The sequence below is a fragment of the Carcharodon carcharias genome, chromosome 16 (genome assembly GCF_017639515.1).
Source record: "Carcharodon carcharias isolate sCarCar2 chromosome 16, sCarCar2.pri, whole genome shotgun sequence".
In the NCBI taxonomy this organism is placed as follows: domain Eukaryota; kingdom Metazoa; phylum Chordata; class Chondrichthyes; order Lamniformes; family Lamnidae; genus Carcharodon; species Carcharodon carcharias.
The window spans coordinates 25,856,661-25,877,029 of NC_054482.1; the positions used below are offsets into that span (position 1 = coordinate 25,856,661).

Genomic DNA, 20,369 nt, shown 5'->3' on the forward strand with positions numbered 1-20,369 from the left:
CTATAATATGCCTGAATTTCTGTAACAATATTCCTGAAAGATACCCTTCTGAAAATTCTTATTTACAGCATTTCTTTTAACTGTATGATTAATCAAAAAACACTGAACAATGTTTAGTAACCTCACCTTCAATAAAGCTGTACTTCATGAACCCATACACATTCCACAACTGACATTAGACTAACCAATCTGTAGTTACCAGTTAATCCTTCACCACTGCCCTTCTTCAACAGAGTTGTTACTATGCTGCTACTTTCTAGTTCTTTGGCACTACTCCCAAGTTTAAAGCAAAACTGATCCCTCCCTTAACTTTTTTCCCCTTCATTCTAGAAGTTAGCATCTCCTGCTCGGTGTAGACATGCACAGGTGGCAGCAACCCACTACTACAATGCAAGTTTTGGTTGTCCATACTACTCATCAGCAGAAGTGCACATACATATTAATCAGCTCATTGCACAGTGGAGCAGCATGACCTTGGTGCATTCAGGGATCTCCTCCCTTAAAAAAAACTAAAAATAAGAAAGCACCCCAATCAATAGGCTTTACGCAGAGCACTAAATTCTTACCCTATAACTTCTTGTCCGAGCTCTCTCACTATCCTAATAAACCTCTTCATTCTGGAGCCATGGCCGTAGTAAGGGATGACCATTGGTTCCCCTTTTGAGTTCTTCTTGAATCTCAGGACTGTGTGCAGGAGGGCCCCCAGCCTTCGAAGGAAGTTTGCAGAATCATTGAGTAGTTTCTCCGGTGGCAGGAGCACAATCAGCACCAGTGTCCCCTTGGCCAGTCGCTCAGGGACGTTGTCCACACAATCTAGGCCGTCCCAGCCACACTCCTCAGTGTTACAACCCTGATCACAGCGTCCATCGTGGTAGTGGTCAGCACAGTACTTCTCATAAAGGGGGCTGCGGGGATCAAAAAGGGCAAATTAGAGAGTAACTATCTTCAAAATTCAACCTTGCCCAATTATAGCCTTATGACCCATTTATGTGTTGATGTCCACACCAAACGCACAACCACAGCTGTTGCTCTGTGCACTATGCACAGTAAGATTCATCTGCCGGAGTTGGAATGGTGTTAAAAAACAATTTTGAGCCATGGCTCAGTGGGTAGCCTTCTTGCCTTCGAGACAGAAGGTCATGAGTTCAAGTCCCATTTCAGAGACTAGACTAAATCTAGGCTAAAACTCCAGTGCAGTACTGAGGGAGTGCTGCACTGTCAGAGATGCCAACTTTCGGATGACAGTTTAAACAGAGGGCCCATCTGCTCTATCAGGTTGGTGTAAAAGGTCCCATAGTACTATATTGAACAAGAGTAGGAGAGTTCTCCCTACTTTCCTGGCCAATATTCATCCCTTAACCAACATCACTAAAATTATTAGGTCATTCTTGCATTGCTCTTTCTGGGAGTGTGCTCTGCACAAATTGGCTGCTGCACTTCCTACAGCAATTTCACTTCAAACGGCACAGCTGCATTTAAGTGGAAGCTCAGTAAGTAATTATGGGAGAAAGGAACAGACAGGATGAAATTAAGCTGAGAGGAAGGAGGAAGGAATGCATAAATACTGACACAGACATATCAGTCTGTATGGCCTCTTTCTACCCTGCAAGCTCTATGCACTTCATTAGCTGTAAAGCATTTTGGGATGTTTGGAGGATGTGAAAGACATTGTTTAAAGGCAAATCCTTTCTTTCTTTCCCCCTACCCATTTCACCCTAAATTCAGACAGCAACCCGGAGAGAAAGAGCTCCAAACCCTGGCACAGACTTTGAACGTACTTGCAGGACTTCTGAGTGTACCGACAGTCGAAGTTGTCGAACAGGCACTCGGGCGTGTTGCAGGCCTCATCGCACTGGTTGTTATTAAAGTAGTTCCAGCATTGCAGGCTCTCTGTGCAGTTCTCCCAAGGTTTCAAGGTGAGTGAGCAGTCACCGCCATCCCACTCACACTCATGGTTGTTGCACTCCTGGTTACAGACTTGATCCCGTAGCTTCTGTTTGCACAGGGGCAAATGGCAACTCTTCCTCTCCGCCTCAGCACACGTCAGCCCCCAGTAAGGAACCGGGCACTGGCAGCTGAAGAACGGCGGCTTTGTCTTTGGGAGGCAGGTCCCACCATTGTGGCATGGCCTGGCAGAGCAAGTGGGTAGCTGGCACTCCGAGCCTTTGAACCCTACCAAACACATGCACCTGGGGCCCACGGGAGTCATGGTGCAAGTGCCACCGTTCTGACATAATATCTGCCCACAGGTGTAGTTGGTGTATTCGCAACTTGCTCCCACTACGCCCTGCAGAGAGAATTAAAACCAGGAGTGAAAGAAATTTGGCATTATTGCTCTTTCAAATTAGAGTACAAAAGAAGGCTAGCTAGAAATATAAAAACAGATAGTAAGCATTGGTCCCGAGACAGTGTGTCTGGGGAATTAAAAATAGAAAATAAGGAAATGGTGAATGAACTGAACAGATAATTTGCATCGAACTTCAGTGTAGAGGATAAAAATAACATCCCAGAAATAAATTGTGAATCAGGAGGCTAAAGGGAGGGAGGAACTTAAAACAGTTACAATCACCAGGGAAAAGGTACTGAGGAAATTATTAGAAATAAAAGCCGACAAGTTCATAAGTCCTGAAGGGAGTCACCATCGGGTCTTAAAAAAAAAAGTGGCTGCTGAGATAGAAGATGCATTGGTTTTAATTTTCCAAAATTCCCTAGATTCTCAAAAGGTCCCATCAAATTGGAAAATAACTAATGTAACTCCTCCATTCAAGATAGGAGGGAGACAGAAAGCAGAAAACTACAGGCCAGTTAGCTTTACATCTGTCATAGAGAAAATCTATTATTAAAGATTATAGTGGGGAACTTAGAAATGCAATCAGGCAGAGTCCAACATGGTTTTGTGAAAGGAAAATCACGCTTGACTAATGCTTTGAAGTTCTCCATTGGAGTGTGTACAGTTTTGGTCTCCTTATTTAAGAAAGGATATAACTGAGTTAAAAGCACTTTCAACGGCTACCTGGGATGGGAGGATTATCTTATGAGGACAAGTTGGACAGATTGGGCCTGTATCCTTTGGAGTTTAGAAGGTTGAGAGGCGATCTTATTGAAACATACAAGATCCTGAGGGGAATTGACAGGGTGGATGCTGAGAGGATATTTCCCCTAATGGGAGAGACTAGAACTGGAGGACACAGTTTAAAATTAAGCAGTGTCCCAATTAAGACAGATGAGATTTTTTTTCTGAGGGTCAAGAGTCTTTGGAACTCTTCCCCAGAGATGGCGGAAGCAGGGTCATTGAATATTTTTAAGACAGAGGTAGATTGACTCCCTTGTTGGTCAAGAATCAAAGGTCATCAGGAGTAGGCAGGAAAGTGGAGTTGGGTCCACAATCAGATCAGCCATGATCTTATTGAATGGCAGAGCAGGCTCGAGGGGCCAAATGGCCTACTCTTGCTCCTAATGCCTATGTTCATATGTTCACTCTCATTGCTAAGAGGTTGCATGCCCTGGTCACACGGGCAGCTATCCCCTAGAATCTGAAGGCCACCACTGGTGGGATTTCAGGGACTTGTGGGAGCCGAGCCACGTGGGACCATTAAGGCGGAGTCACAGACAGCTAGGTAAATAGACTATTAAACTATAAATAGTACATGTCTGATTAGCCAGCATTCTGACTGCTGAGGCAGTACATATGCACAGACTGTGGTGCCCTCCGTGATCAAGTAGCCAATCAGCAAAAATCAATTGCCACTCATGGAGTGCACAGGCAGGGGGAAAATACATGCATGCAGAGCTCTGACAGGGGAAAACAAAGGAACTGCTTGGTTCTAGCCATCGAGATGCAAGGATGGCTTTTTGCCTGGGAACAGTTTCGACAAGGGAAACAAACTTGGGCTTTGGCCCTTGAAAGGAGATTAACCAAGTGGAAACTGAATGGTGGTATACAAGATTTGGACAATGGAAGATGCAGCCATGGTAAGCTAAACTGAGAATAGGGACAGGTTCACGCTAGGTAACAGGAAAATGCTAGGACATATTGGAAAGCATCAATAGATGGATTGAACCTTCAAGGTGATGGTGGTCGTCAAATGCCTGGCTTCATATCAAACAATTGGACACTGAGGTGACGACTAGGTGAAATGGAGGCAGAGAAGAGGGCTGAGTGTTTCTCGAAGAATGAATAAAAGGTCACCTTAATGACATTCCTCTAAGTAGCTTGTGATCTAAGCCCTGCTCTCACTTAACATCTGTGTACATAGATTTCAGCAGGATCCTGGAGATGGCAATCAGGTTGCTAGAAACCAGGCAGCTTTCCACCATTGCCTGCCCCCATTCCCAACTTAGTGAAACGTGATAGCAGACCATCTTATGAAAATCCACACCAATCCTTGGCAAAGGGTGAGGATCTTTTAATTCATTTTTTAAAAAATCTTTGAATGCCAGATAGGCAAAACTTTAGCAAATATTTTAAATGCAATTAAAAGCGGGGACTTGCACTGAACAGAGGTGTAAGCAAGTTCTGAGAGCGCACTTGTAACATCAGCTAACAAGCCACAGACTTTGATAAATGGCTGAGACAGAGCCCTGGGACCCAATAAACCAGCCACTTTATTCTGCAGAATGTCAGTTCAAGTGGAACACAAGTAGACCACCATTGGCACACTTAACAAGTGGAGAAACACTATTGCAACTGGTTATGTAAGCACCTGTCCTAGGTCCCAAACAACTACCAAAAGGGTTTGGAGACTTGCAGCAATTAATGGGTATTAACAGGTTGTTCTTTTAAAAAAAGTGATGATATTTCCAAACAATTCATGAATATTCATACACCCGAAGGATAGGGAAGAATTCTGTTACACTTACAGGTCTGCATTGGCAGGTATATCCAAGTGGAGCGTTAACAGCAAACGTGCAAGTCCCTCCGTTCCGGCATGGCTGAGAACGGCACAGGTCAGTGGTGGTCTCACAGTGACGGCCTGCAAGAAATCAGTGACTTATGTTATTGACTGAACAATAGGATAAAAGATTCTCATCAGTCCCTGCATTAAACAGCATCAATATTGGGTGACATGCAGTTAACGTCACTTGCTCTATCATTTCACTATCGTTTTGAGGAGGGCACTGCCTGTCCAGTGGGGAGCGAGAATGTCATTTTAGGTCCCGTGTGAGTGATTGGTTCTATTTTTCTACTTCAAGATACAAAGTGCATCTGAGTACTAGGCAGACAAAAAAGTAATCCCCAAATGCTGGAGGAGGGTGGGAGGTTGGTGGGGGGAATGGCCCTGGCTCCTTGGTTAGTAAATGTTTCATCCGTTTAAAAAAAAAAATTTAAAGCTGGAAACAGCTGGGAGTTCTTGGTTCAGGATAGCCAGCATTGACAGAAACAAAGAATTATTTCTTCTTGGCAGTTTGTTGTTACAGCAATGTCCCCATTCTTAAGAGTAACACACTGAGCATGCATATGATGCAGTAGCCTGGGATACATGGATCAGCTCTGAGCAGCAAGTTAGTGGCTCAATCAAAATGATTGGGGAGGATGCACAAGAGGGCCAAGTTGGAGAATTGCAGTTCCCGGAAGATTGTAAAGCTGGAGGAGGTTAGAGATAGGGAGCCACTAACTTGCTGCTCAGAGCTGATCCATGTATCCCAGGCTACTGCATCATACACATGCTCAGTGTGTTATTCTTAAGAATGGGGGCGTTGCTGTAACAACAAACTGCCAAGAAGAAATAATTCTTTGTTTCTGTTAATGCTGGATATCCTGAACCAAGAACTCTCAGCTGTTTCCAGCTTTAAATGATTTGTTAACGGATGAAACATTCACTAACCAAGCAGCAAGGGCTATTTAGCCATAAGCTCTGAAATGCCCTGCCTCAACCTCTCTCCTCCTTCCTCTTCCTTGAAGGGTGAGGAACAGTAGATCTGTAGCTCGACAGATGATTGGCTCCATAGCCTCCTTCAGATAGATTTATTCAGTGATCTCAAGATCAATCAGAAACACATTACAACACTGATTTGAAAGGTGAGCAGACAGTTGGCTGGACTTTTTCCAGACAACTGCTGGACCCATGCAATCCTTCTTTGCAGCTGGAATATAGTGAGATGATATTAAATCAATCGACACACAAAACTATCCAGGATTGTTCCTAAACTGATCCAAGTAGAACACAATAATCTTGAGGAACAATGAAAGGTCTTTAGGCCCAACAAGTCTATCCAATATCAATAAATTTTCTCAACATATCCTTCTTTCTCATCTAATTGTTTTCAAAAACCATTTAAATTGTTTCCTTCAATGTCACTTCCCAATAACTTGTGCTAAAACTCTCAATATTTGGGTTGAAGAAGTTCTTCCCAGCAGAGTCAATATGGCACAGGAGATGGCCATTTGACCCAATAATTTCATGCCAGTTCTCTGTAGAGCAATCCAGTCAAAATTCTTCCTTCTGATTCTATCCCCATTATTTGAACCCTTCACAATTGTGGGCTATTAGTTGGCATTGATTCCTTTCATCAACAGAGAAATTTCCAATTAAATCATCTCAACGTCTCTTACCCATCACTGTGCCCCTGCCCCAAGGAGCTGCGATCCTCTTGACTGCTCCAATTAGCTTCAAGGTCAAACAAAAAACGCTTCTGATGTTGGATCACAGGATATTATTGAAAAATCAGTGAAGCAACCCTGTTGTTTAAGGCACTGAGTAGCTAAGCAATACCATCATGAAGATCCCAGATTTGTGTAGACTTAGTGAATCTGCCAGGACAACCAATGGTGGGGGTCACAAATGGTCTCATTGTACCCCCACATCATGAAAAAGGTAGGATTCCTGCTTGTGATCACCACGTTGAAGGAGTGAGTATCTGAGCATGGGACACAAGCCAAAAATGCAATTTGCTTTTGGCTAAATTGGCCTCTGTGGTTGAGAAGCCCAACACACTGCTCACTCTCAAAGCCAAGGAATAGTCAAACTGTGACTTGACATGGAGATCAGTCAGAGCTCATGGAGACCCCTGCATTGGTGATCAAAATGAGAAAATTAGCAAGAACAGAAACAAGAATTGCTTTGCAACTCACCTGTGAACCCAGGTCGGCACCTGCACAGGTAATCATTGGTTAATTGCACGCAGTCAAGACTGCCCTTGCGATCGCATGGGTTGGAAAGGCACTCATTGACATCCCCTTCACAGCGCTCTCCAATAAAGCCCGGTGGGCAGATGCAGCTGTAGCCACCAATTTTGTCAACACACTGGCCACCATTTAGACACTTGTGTTCCCCCGTGTGGGGATTAATATTGGGCTCACAGTCATCAATGTTTATTTCACACAGAATACCTGCAAAGAGAGAAAACCTTTTAAAAGAAATTACACTTCCTACTGTTTTTCCATTTTCTGTACTTGCTCCACAACTCCCTTCTTACTTGCCCTACTCCCTTGCCCAAAACTTTACCAAGCTACAAGTTTGGCCAAGCAATCTGTTCTCAGGCTTCTGAAAGGTGGTCCCGCAACCTGTACCTCAGATTTTTTTTTTGTTGTGTCCGGTCTGGAGGAAGCATTGGCCCTCAACATAATTTTTTTTAAAAGCATGTCACGTGAGAGAATGGCCAGCAATGAGTCAGGTCAGGTGCTCATGGAGGCTCAGGGTAACACAGAAATATCAACGTGGTTGTCAATTTTCATGTTATCACATGTCACTGATGGCAATGGATATTGCTACTTGGATTTAAGATTCATCCACTAATGAGGCAAAAGCATTGAGAACAACCCTTTCCAAAACTACAGGCCCACAAAACTCAACAGGACAAGCCAGCAAATAAGAAACATAAATATGATCACGTTCTCAAGTTTTGAGGTCTATAAGAGCGCTAAGCTAGGGCGCTTTTGCTGTCTACTTATCGTACTGACTCAAGAACTTATATTTAAAATGCCAAACCATCTAACTAAAATCTAGCCATCTAAGGAGGTTTCGAACACCAACTGGAGTGCATACCTATTGTCTCTAAACTCTGTCTCTGACCTGTTCACTCTATGTCAATAGGTTTCTTTCAATTCCATTGATCACAGTCTCTTAAACGGAACCTTATGGAATGCCTTCTGGAATCCACACAACATTTGTAGATAGTTCCTTATTACTACTTCAGTTGCATCCTCAAAATTTCACCAGGTTTATCGGACATAACTTACCTTTTACACACTGATTCTCTCTGATCAGCTCACATTTGTCCAATTGCTAACAGCCCCTCTGCATATTTACAACATCATCCATCCATCATTAGCCATCGTCAATGAGGGGCCATAGCCATCTCTCTGCTCAACGGCACTCATACCTTTCCCTATCTTGGTGATTCGCTTCCCCACACACACTAATGTGGACTGGATTAACACAAAGACACCAACGTATATTTGATGAGTAAGGATGAAGCAACTCAGCCTACAGTTCATTTTCAGTGCCACAACACGTAACCCAAGCTCAATGTGCTTGTTTTGATCCTTGAAAGTCATGTGACACTGATCACAGACAGCAATCTGGGAACTCATTCAACTGGTATTATGTCTTCATCAGTACACTCCCTTGGTGCCAGGTATAAAAATGAAGGCATGTTTCATTACCTCCAGTTCCTGGTGGACAGGAACACTTGTAATCATTCACCTGGTCGATGCATGTTCCTCCATTCTGACAGTGATATACTTGGCATTCATTCACCTCGTACTCACAGTTGATTCCTTGGTACCCTGGAACACACTGGAGGCCAAGGAGGATAATCATTAGTATGATTGGGAAATTATACAAGTTATTAATATAAAGACATCAACAAATATTGATTCTGGAACGAGTTTCTGGAAAAAGCTCACTCATTTCTCGGTCGGTGAATACACTGCATTAAAATCCAGTGTCAATGTCATAATGACCAGATAATCTATTTTAATGATGTTGGTTGAGGGATAAACATTGTCCAGGATACGAGGGAGAACCTCCCTGCTCCTTGGAATAGCACCATGGAATCTTTCGCATCCACCTGAAGGAACAGGGGCTCTCAGTTTAGCATCTTTTCTGAAAGACAGTACCTCCAAAAGTGCCACACTCCCTCAATACTGCACTAAAATGTCAGCCTGGATCATGCACTTAAGTCTTTGGAGTTCAGCCTGAACCCACAACACCTCACTCTGGTAACACTATGACTGACATAATGGAAAGTCTACTAACATTTAAGAGGCTGGGAGTGGCAGGTGGGGGAAACAGTAACTGTCCTAAAGACAAATAGCACCCCATCCAAAACTGGGTGTTGAATTTCATCCATAAAGAGCTGTCACTTTGACAACCCACTAAACCATTATCCAGGGCAACCAAGCTCTTTCTTTACTAACTGTTCTGATTTAGGATTTCTCCACCAATGCCTCAATGAAACAACAGGCCGTTCCAAACCTCCATGCCCAAGTAAGTCAAATGGAGACAAAGGAGCAAATAGAAACCAATTGCAAGTTGGGCCGAGTTGCCTGGGCTTTGAGAACCTGCATCACCTCGGCTCAGGGGAACACAGTATGCCCCAGAGATTATCGAGTGAGATGCCCATTTCCATTATAAGGGTGGACTGCCAGCCACACCCTTGAAATTAACAGGTTTCTAACATTGATATCCAGGCCCCATCAAGTGAAATCTTTATGGCGTATCTGCTGGTTTATAACCCAAGTTACTGACAGTGTTCCAAATCACTGCATAGATTACAAGAAACTGGTTATTTCCCCCCCACCTCCCGCCCACACTACTTACTGTTGCTGACTTAGGTTGGAGTGATGTGTCAATATGATATGAAAGTGATACGAGCAAAAACTTATTTTCCACAGTGAGTGGTTAGAGTTTGGAATGTACTGCCTGAGAGTGTGGTGGACACAGGTTCAATTGACTCATTCAAAAGGGAATTAGACTGTCATCTGAAAAGGAAGAATATGCAGGGTTACGAGGAGAAGGCAGGAGAATAGAACTAGGTGAGTTGGACATTCGGAGAGCAGGTGCAGACACGATGGGCCATTTGGCCAAATGGCCGCCTTCTGCTCCATTACAATTTTTGTGATTCTGTGGCAAAGATTCTGTGATTCCTATTCTGTAATGGTTCCCCGAGCACCCTCAGATGTCTTAGCCAATTGACCATTCTTCCTCTTGAGCCGATACAGCAAGCATCAGCAGAGGAAGCGATACCCAATTCAATCCTCACCTGATGACAGGAATTTCTGAACAGCTTTTAGGAGCGAAAGCCCCTGTCAATTTTCCAATTCTCTAGCTAGGGTGAAAATGACATTAGGAGCACCTTTGACATAGGAACAGGAGAAGGCCATTCAGCCCATTGATCCTGCTCCGCCATTAAACATGAACATGGCTGATCGAACACTTCAAAGCCCATAACCCTTTACATTATTGTTAACCAGAAACCTATCAATCTCTACCTTAAACATACTCAATGACTGAGCTGCCACAGCCCTCTGGGGTAGAGAACTCCAAAGATTCACAACCCTCTGAGTAAAGAAGTTTCTTTTCATCTTGATCCTAAGTGACTTCCCCTTTATTTTGAAATTGCATCCCCTGGTTCTAGACTCCCCAACCAGGGCAAACATCTTACCTGCATCTACCCTGTCTATCCCTTTAAGTATTTTTTAGGTTTCAATGAGGTCACCTCTCATTCTTTGAAACTCTAGAGAATACAGGCCCAGTTTCCCCAATCTCTCTTCATAAGACAGTCCTGCCATCCCCAAAACAAGTCTGGTGAGCCTTTGTTGCACTCCCTCTGTGGCAAAAATATCCTTTCTGAGGTAAGGGGACCAAAGCTGCACATAGTACTCCTGGTGCGGTCTAACCAAGCTTCTACAAAATTTAAGCAAGACTTCGCTATCCCCTTGCCCAATTCTCCTGCGATAAACGCTAACATTCCATCAGCCTTCCTAATTGCCTGCTACACTTGCATGTTAGTTTTCAGTGAATTGTGGACAAGTACACCAAGATCCCTTTGTACATCTACACTTTCTAATCTCTTACCATTTAGGAAATATTCTGCACATCTGTTCCTTCTAACAAAGTAGATAGCCGCACATTTTTCCACATTATATTCCATCTGCCATGTTCTTGCCCACTCATTAAGTCCCCAAAACCTTCTGCAGCCATCTTCCTCACAACACACATTCCCACCTAGCTTTGCATCATCCATGAACTTGGAAATATTACATTTGGACCCCACATCCAAATCATTGACATATAGTGTGAACAGCTGGGCCCCAAGTACTGGTCCTTGCAGTACCCCACTAGTCACAGCCTGCCAATGTGAGAATAACCTGTTTATTCCCACTCTGTTTTCTGCCTGTTAACCAATCCTTAATCTGTGCCAGTATGTTGCCTCCTATCCCATGTGCTTTTATTTTGCTAATCAACCTCCTGTGGGGGAATTTATTAAAAGCTTTCTGAAAATCCAAGTATACTACGTCCATTGACTCTCCTTTATCAATTTTGTTGGTAACCTCCTCAAAAAAACTCCAACAGGTTCATCAAACATGATTTCCTATTTGCAAATCCATGCTGACTATGCCCAATCAGGTCATGATTATCCAAGAATCCATTTATCACATCCTTTAAAGTAGATTCTAGCATTTTCCCTACCACTGACGCAAGGATAAGGTCTGTAGTAGTTGTTTTCTCTCTCCCTCCCAATCTTCAGGAACTATTCCAGAATCTATAGAATTTTAGAAAATGATCACCAATTCATCCACTATTTGTATAGCAACCTCTTTCAACACTCAGATGCAGAATATCAGGTCCCAAGGACTTAATAACTTTCAGTTCCATTAATTTCTCCAATACAACCTTCTTACTTATACTAATTTCCTTCAACTCCTCATTCTCCCTATCCCTTGGATCTCTAAATCTGGAAGATTCCCTGTATCTTCCTCAGTGAAGACAGACACAAAGACATCATTTAGCTTCTCTGCCATTTCTCTATTCCCCATTATGAATTCTCCTGACTCTCCCTGTAATGGACCCACGTTTGTCTTAGCCAAACAATTCCTTTTTTACATACTTATAGAAGCTTTTACGGTCTATTTTTATGTTTTTTGCTAGATTGCATTCATATTCTATTCTCCCTTTCTTTATCAATTTCTTGGTCTTCCTTTGCTGTATTTGAAAAACCTCCCAATCCTCACGTTTACTACTACTTCTGGCAACTTCATAAGCCTTTTCTTTAAATCTTATATAATCCTTAACCTCGTCAGCCACGGTTGACTGACTTTTTTGGGTTTTTGCACCTTGAAGGAATGTACAAGTGCTGTAAGCTATGCAATAATTCTTTGAAGACCATCCATTACCTATGTACAGTCATACCTTTTAATGTATTTTCCCAATCCACCTCTGCCAGTTTGTCCCTTGTCCCTTCATAATTTCCTTTCTTCAGCTTTAACACCCTTGCTTCAGAATTAACTACCTCACTTTCAAACAAAGTAAAACTCTATCATATTATGGTCACTCATCCCTAAAGGTTTTTACAACAAGACTTTTAATTAGCCTTTTTCGTTACATAATACTAAATCTAAAATAGCCTGTCCTCTAGTTGACTCCTCAACATACTGCTCTAGAAAACCATCCCGAACACACTCCATAAACTCATCTTCCACAACATTAGTGTTCAATTGGTTTACCAGTCTATATGCAGATTGAAGTCACCCATGATGACTGCATTGCCCATGCTACATGCTTCCCTCATCTCCTGATTTATACCATGCCCCACATTACCACAACTGTTTGGTGGCCTATAAACAACTCCAACCAATGTCTGCTGCCCTTTGCTGTTTCTTAGCTCCACCCAAATAAATTCCACACATTGTTCTTCCGATCGGAGATCCTCCCTTACTAATGCACTGATCCCATTCCTTATTATCACCCCTTGTTCTCCATCTCCTTTCCCTTCTTGTCTGTCCTTCCAAAACATCGAATATCCTTAAACATTCAGTTCTCAGTCTTGGTCACTATGTGGCCATGTTTCCATAATGGCAATTATATCTTACCCATTTACCTCTATTTGTGCCTTTAGACCATCTACCCTATTGCAAATGCTGCGCACATTCGGGTAGAGTGTCTTTGCCTTTTAGACATCATTCTGCATTTGAAGCATATTCAAAGCTGCGTTTTGTTTCTCCTGCTTTCTAGTCTCACCACTACTTCCTCTTACCAAATTTACTTTCTTCCAATTTGGGCCACCCCTCAGGTTGCCATCCCCTGACAAGCTAGTTTAAAACCACCCCAACAGTACTAGCAAATCTCCCTGCGAGTATATCAGTCCCAGTCCTGTGAAGATGTAACCCACCCAGCTTGTACAGGTCTCACCTGCCCCAGAACTGGTCCTAATGCCTCAGAAATCTGATGCCCTCCCTCCTACACCAGTTCTCCAGCAATGTATTTAAATCGATCAATCCTCCTATTCCTATGCACACTAGCACATGGCACTGGGAATAATCCCGAGATTACTGCTCTTGAGGTCCTGCTTTTTAACTTCCTTCCTAACTCCCTGAAATCTGCTTTCAGGGCCTGATCCCTCTTCCTACCTGTCGTTGGTGCCAATGTGCATCACAACTTCTGGCTAATCCCCCGTCCCCCCGAAGGATGTCCTGCATCAGTTCCATGACATCCTTGACCCTGGCACCAGGGAGGCAACACACCCTTCAGTCATGTTTACTGCTGCAGAGACGCCTGTCTGATCCCCTGACTATGGAATCCCCTATCATTACTGCCCTTCCGTTCTTCTTCTCTCCACCACCATCCCCCCCTCACTATTGCCCTTCCATTATTCTTCTCTTTGCCACCACTCCCACTCCTGTGTTTGTCGGGGACACATGGCGCATCCACAACTGCACACATACCGCATCCACAACTGCACACATACCGCAGGATGTACACTCCACTTGGCAGAGTTGACCTGCTATTCCATAATTCATTAAAACTATTTATTATATTTAAAGTAAGTAGAATGGAGTAGAATAAATTACGAGCAACAACTTTACTACACTTACACTAACTTTATCCTTACTTCGGTTTACTTTATTCCGCTTTGACTTCCCGATTGCTTGTGTTCCTTACTGAAAACCAAGTAGCTACTTCTTTATAAATGATGCATTTTTCAAGTTTTAAGATATTTAAACACATTCCCTAACAGCAGCTTCTCATCAACCAATGAACTTACAGTTCTTCTGTGAACACACTCATGGATTTTTTTTTCAAGCTCAGTCCGCTGCCTGAGTCGAGGTGCCCGTCTCTCTTCACTCCCGGAAGATGAGAGGAGGCAGCCCATGGACAGTTCGCTGCCGACTGGGGCTGCAAACTCCAGGTTCCTGTAGGTTTCATCACGTGAGCTCCCATCTCCAAAACTAGACTAACAGCATTTCCCCACCTCCACAATGCCAATATTTTCATACCGAATAAATTGAAGCATTAAAAAAGAACTAATGGCTATGATTTTTTGTTGAGGTGCTTGAAGGAAATTACTCTAATTCCTAGAGTATCCAGGACAATCCTGGAAGGTTGCCATATTCCAAGATCAGACAACTTAATCCAGAGCAGGGCAGGGGATTGAGAGGGGTGGGGGGGGGGGGAAACGGAAAAAAAAAACCTCCTGGGAATTCCCTGACTTTAGTTTTTTGTTAGGCCCTGCACTTAGTAATTGAGTCATGAGGGGGAGCTCCTGTTCAGCTTTATAAAAGGAAAATCCATTATTTTACACTCTTGGCTTTCCCATTTGCGAGGGTGATGGATCTTAACCCAGTTCTGACAGGTCCCTGGTATATCCCTCCAATTACTTCTGCTCTCCTTGTGTGCAGAAACACAATGTCCTACAAAAGCATAGCCCAAAAAGCAGTGCACCCACACGTGTGGTTTGAAATGCAGGAGGTACAATCATGGATCTAATATATGCAGTCGCTGCACCTTAAATCTATAGCCAATAAATTCAATAAACAAGCTTTTGAACCAGCATCAAGGGCCACAAACCCAAACACCTCACCTCAGAATAGTAGAGAGAGAGATTTGGTCCATGCCATGATGTGATCCATTAAAGTTGCACTATTTTCTTCCCAATGCAAGGGCAAATGTTGAATCTCAGCTTGGTCAACCATCCCAAAATCCCAAGAACCCCAGATGCCTCCTCTATCCCCACCCTTATAGCATAATCCACCTTGGTGTTGGTCCTTCACATAAGCAGTCATCAGCCCTTCCTCAGTGGCAGCTCTTGAACCCACAGCTTGTGGCTTTGGGGCAAGTCGACCTCTAGGGACTAGAGCATAAAGTCTAAACTGACACTTCGGTACTGAGGGAGGGCTATATCGTTAGTGCTGCCTTCTTTCAAATGAGACTTTAAACTGAGTCCCTGTCAGCCGTCAGGTAAACGGTCCCGTGGCAAATAGCTGGCGTTCTCTCTGGTGTCCTGGCCAAAATTTATCCCTCACCCAATATCACCAAAGCAGGCTATCTGGTCATTATCACATTTCTGTTTGTGGGAGATTGCTGTGTGCAAACTGGTTGCCACTTACCCTACATTACAACAATGAAACTCTTCAAAAAAAATACTTCATTGGTTGGAAAGCACGTTGAGACATTCTGGGGTCATGAAAAGCACTAAATAAATACATGTCTATTCCCTCTTGCTTTTAGGCCCTGTCCCCTTTGCTTTATCAAATGCCCTTTCCTTCAACCACCTACATAACCCATTCATTAAATGGTAACATAGTCTTTGCTTCAGCCACTAGCTCGGACAGTGGCATCCCTCAGCCTTGCAACTCAGTGCACGTGTGAGTATTAACAAAGGAGTTGCTCCTGTTCTCTGTCCTAGATCTCTTAGGTTTAATCAGTGCCCGTTCATCCTCTGAAACATAACTTTGAACTGCTGCTGGCAGGGGGAATTGCACTCACCTCGCACGCATAACTGCCCAGGTAGTCTCTGCAGGTGGCTCCATTGCGGCATGGGTTCGAGGCACAGTCGTCTACGTCCAGTTGGCAATAGCTGCCCGTGTACCCAGACATGCACTGGCACTGGTGACTATTGCCAGTGTTGATGCACACCCCTGAATGCTGACACAGTTGTTCGACTGTCACGCCTGGAAAGGTAGAGGTTAACGGAATAACAAACAACATTAAAAAAAGTGTCTCCATCTGCACTATTGGAATTTAAAACAAATGAACACAAGGGCAAGCTCTATTCTCTGTCTCCTCCCAGTGAAATTCTTTTGGCAAACAAAAAAACTAAACAAATCTGGGTTAGAAGCAGACCACCTGGCCAGGCTTAACACTCCCTCTTGGCGCAGAACACCTGTGGTCACAACAATTTCTTCTCCAAATATTACGATTAGCGACTGCCACTCGGCTCAGCCCCCACCCCTCTCCCCAACTCACCCTTCCCCTGGACTTGGCTTACCTCTCTGAAAAGCAGCCACTTCACATGACACATCTGGTACATCACAGTACAGCCCTGTCCATCCACTCTGGCAATCACAGCGGTATGTGGCGCCCTGCTGCACACACTTGCCTCTGTTTTTACAGGGTGAGCCGCTACACAGATTCACCAAAGTCTAAGTGAGGGGAAGAAATAAGGAAAGCATTGGGCATACACGTAGAAAATCAGTCACTCGCAGCACTCACCCACCCATTACATTTACTATTCAAGCACGGTAACATAACAGTCATGTTACTGGACTCAAATGTACTGGCCTGCTCCGATAATCAGAAGAGTTGGGAGTTCAAACCCTGCTACACTGTTTCAGAATTTGATTTCAGTTTAAATAAATCCGTAATTAAAAAGCTGTCATCGGTAAGATAGACCCTTAGGCTGTTGGACTGTCAATAAAAATCCAGCTAGCTTGGAAAAAGACTTCTCTCCAAGCATCTCTGGTTAACTCTTCACTGCGCTCTGAAGCAGCCTAGCAAGCCACTCAGATGTGTCAAGTCGAAGGCTCACCAGCATCTTCTCATGACAACTCGGGATAGGCAATAAATGCCAGCGTTGCCAGTGATGCCCACATTTCGTGAATAAATTAAAGGAAAACAAACCAATGGGGGAAGCATGCTTACCCCTCGTTTTGTAATAAGGGACTTGCTGTTAATTGTATATTAATTGTCTTTGATTGTGTGCAGGTATCAGGCACTGATTTAAGATTTCACTTGGGCACTTATTGAAATGGTGGTGTGATTGAATCAGGTGGTGAATGCTTGTAATAAATGTAAGACTGAGTAAAGATTGGCTCCAGTATTATCCTTCACCAATTGACTTTCCAGAATAGAACATTTGCAAAGTAACATATTAATTTATTAATCACTGCTCTCATTATTCACTCATTCCTTTCAGTTAACAAAAAGTGCAGCTAACATTAGGCATCCTGATTAACATTCATTCTTCAACCAACAGTGGGAGCTTGCTGTGCATAAACTGGTGGCCATGTTTTGTGACTCCACTTCAGGAAAAGTACTTTATTGGCTGTAAAACACTTTGGGATATCGTGAAGCAATGAAAGGTACTATATAAATGCAAGTCCTTTCATTCTTCTTAATCAATATATCAGGTTTTACATTAGACTTGGGGAAGCTTCTTGTTAAACAAATAAATAAATGGAAGCTCCCACTTGCAGATGAAATGTTGTAAAGTTTAACTGCTCCCCCCTAACCATCTCCACTGGGGGTCCCTTACCTGGCAGTTATTACCCGAGTACCCCGAGAGGCAGGTGCAGCGATAACCCCCCAACCCGTCGATACAGGTGGCTCCGTTTTGACACGGTTTGGAGTTGCACTCATTGATGTCGAACTGGCAGTTGGAACCGGTGAAGCCAGGCCGGCAGTGACAGGTGTACGAATTAATACCATCGACGCAGGTTCCGTCATTGAAACAGGAGCTAACAAGGGAAAAGGAACCTGTTCAATTCTGCTGACGAAATAGCACTTAGAAAACACATCTCCTGGTGCCATTATAAACCAAGACTTCATCGATCTACATAAAGATCCTGTCACAAAGTGCCATCTGTCATGTTTTTTTTAAAAAGCCAGTCATTTATTACCAATTTTTTGTCCTTGATAACCTGGTCCATCTATACTGGAGGTTTATAAGCAGCCACCATTCTACACCATTTCTCCACCTGGATTACTCATTTTGTGGGTTAAAGGGGACAGAACGTCCATGCCTAACCCTGTATTAGACCTCAGCTGATACATGAGCAATGACACAGAGCGATGAACGCGTTTTAAAATGCAAGGCAGGTACACTGCGTATATCTTCTCTAGGTGTTCTGGTACCACTATGGCACCTATTGACAGCTGGTAAACAGGAACAAACTTCACGCAAAAGAACAGGACATCACACAAAAGACATAGGAAACCCACTCGGCCTCAACAACCACAGTAAACATGGTAAAGACGACTCAAGTTCAGTCGGTGGTTGAAAATTAATTTAAGACTTCTCGACCATTCATGTCTCAGTCTCACTTTGTACAAGAATAAGTTTGGATGAGGGAGCATAAAAAGGTCCAAACTGGACTGTTGCTGTTGACATAACACGCGAGAGAACCATCATTGTCACACAAGGAGAGCTCTGGACAACATTCTGGCTTTCTAACTTTGCAAGGGGAAGACCGAGAAGCACCAGTAAGGGTACAGATAGTTCACTGTGCAATACTCGACTGCCGGGATAGGATAAGGGAGTAGCATTTCCTCTGCTCTCCGTTTGCCAGCACCCGGGCACACACCTGACATTCCCCCAGGATTTTGCTGCCAGTGCAGAAATGGTTAGCAAACGTCAGGAGGGAGGAACACAAACTGTTTCCCTCCCCCACAAACGACCCTTTCCCAAGCTGCTTTGAGGGATTAGAGACTGGCTGTACAGCCTGCAGCAAGTCTCGGCTGATTTACAGCAGGGTAATGGAAATTAATGGCGAGAAGGAATGCAGGAACTATGTGTGAGAATCCTCTTCCCTCAGACACTTCCCCCACCTCCAACTCCCCCACCCGGCTTCATCTTCCAACACCAGCCTGTCAGCCAGGCTTTCTTTTCATCTCCTGAGCCAAAGCCCTCCAGTAATACTTGTAGGGTGAAACCGTCTCATCTTTAGCTCGTAATGTGAGGGCCTGTCATTTCTGGAAAAACTCAAAAGACAGTGAATTGCTTTGCTGAAATGACACTTCTCACAGGTGCTCCTATTATTATGGTTTAACCTGTTTCTTTTCGCTGTACTTCATCCCCACAATTTAACCCTTCACCACATGCAGCAAAGGTTCTTACAGGCCAACCAAGCTATTCATTGTGGACAGGCTACAACATGGCTCCCTGTTGCAATCCTCAACCCTGGCTTGCAATTTTCATGGATAAAATCTGAGAAAAGCCACAACACCAATAACATGAAATGTTTCAACGAAAGGATTTGATAGGGCAGGTACAGATGCTCTGATGGGAGAAATGTAGACTAACGCAGCATGACTTTAAAGTTAGAGTTAGGCCCTTCAGGAATAAAATTAGAAAGTGCTTTTTCCACACAAAAGGGAAGCAGAAATCTGGAACACTCTACCCTCAAAAACTGCAGCCGCTGGAGTCAACGGGAGCTTTCAAAACTGATAGGCAAGGGCATCGAGAGATATGCAGCAAAATTGAGTTGTGGCACAGATCCGTCGTGATCTAATTGCATGATGGAGCACATTCAAAGGACTAACGATCTCTTAAGGGTCTCAGGAATCTTACAGTCTTATTTATTAAATCAACATAAACCAAAGCCTCTGATCGCAGACTGAAATATGATCTCAATGAAACGGTCATTGTAGTCTCCTGAAATGTACCCAAGACAATAGTACAAGGCAAGGAAATCTATCTGGTTGAATTTGTCTTTCCGTTGTCCTCTGTTTCAAAGTTAGAGATGGCTAGGAATTAGCCAGTATTTCCATAGTAATTCCCTGTATGTGATGCCCTTCTTATGCTCCCATTTCACAGGACAGCAACATTGGAGCTGGAGTTCCCAACAGCACTTGTGCACTGCTGCATCCACCTTGGCAAATCTGGAAGACCAGCACCCCCTCCTCAATTTGGTTCTCCAGGTTTACATCAGCAAATTAAATCTCTTACCCCACTGACAAAACATGCGGACCCTGTTTCCGTGAAACTCAAGGTAAGCGAGCACCAGCATCAGCTAAGGTGGAACACTGGTACAAAGTTCCAGTTCCCTCTGTGCTTCTTACCATCAGTATAACTGGGCAACAAAAGCTTGCTCATAAACAGCAACAGATTAGATTTCCTTTAACTATGTTACCTCTTTAAAAGCAAAGAGCTGGGCTGCAATAATTTGATGTTTCAATGTTGAAATCTCAAGTTTGCTTTAAGGACTT

General features: G+C 43.6%; 1 protein-coding gene across 1 annotated transcript in view; it reads right to left on the bottom strand.

Moving 5' to 3' along the window:
* LOC121288880 (neurogenic locus notch homolog protein 2-like) overlaps nucleotides 1–20,369 on the bottom strand; it is a 163,299-nt gene that overhangs the window by 28,288 nt on the left and 114,642 nt on the right. The window contains exons 19-26 of the mRNA XM_041207686.1: nucleotides 17,698–17,899; nucleotides 16,432–16,585; nucleotides 15,930–16,114; nucleotides 8,606–8,738; nucleotides 7,073–7,330; nucleotides 4,861–4,973; nucleotides 1,779–2,287; nucleotides 567–905 (exon numbers count right to left, since the gene is read on the bottom strand). Coding sequence (XP_041063620.1) covers nucleotides 567–905; nucleotides 1,779–2,287; nucleotides 4,861–4,973; nucleotides 7,073–7,330; nucleotides 8,606–8,738; nucleotides 15,930–16,114; nucleotides 16,432–16,585; nucleotides 17,698–17,899 — 1,893 coding nt within the window. The remainder of the gene's footprint in view (nucleotides 1–566; nucleotides 906–1,778; nucleotides 2,288–4,860; nucleotides 4,974–7,072; nucleotides 7,331–8,605; nucleotides 8,739–15,929; nucleotides 16,115–16,431; nucleotides 16,586–17,697; nucleotides 17,900–20,369) is intronic.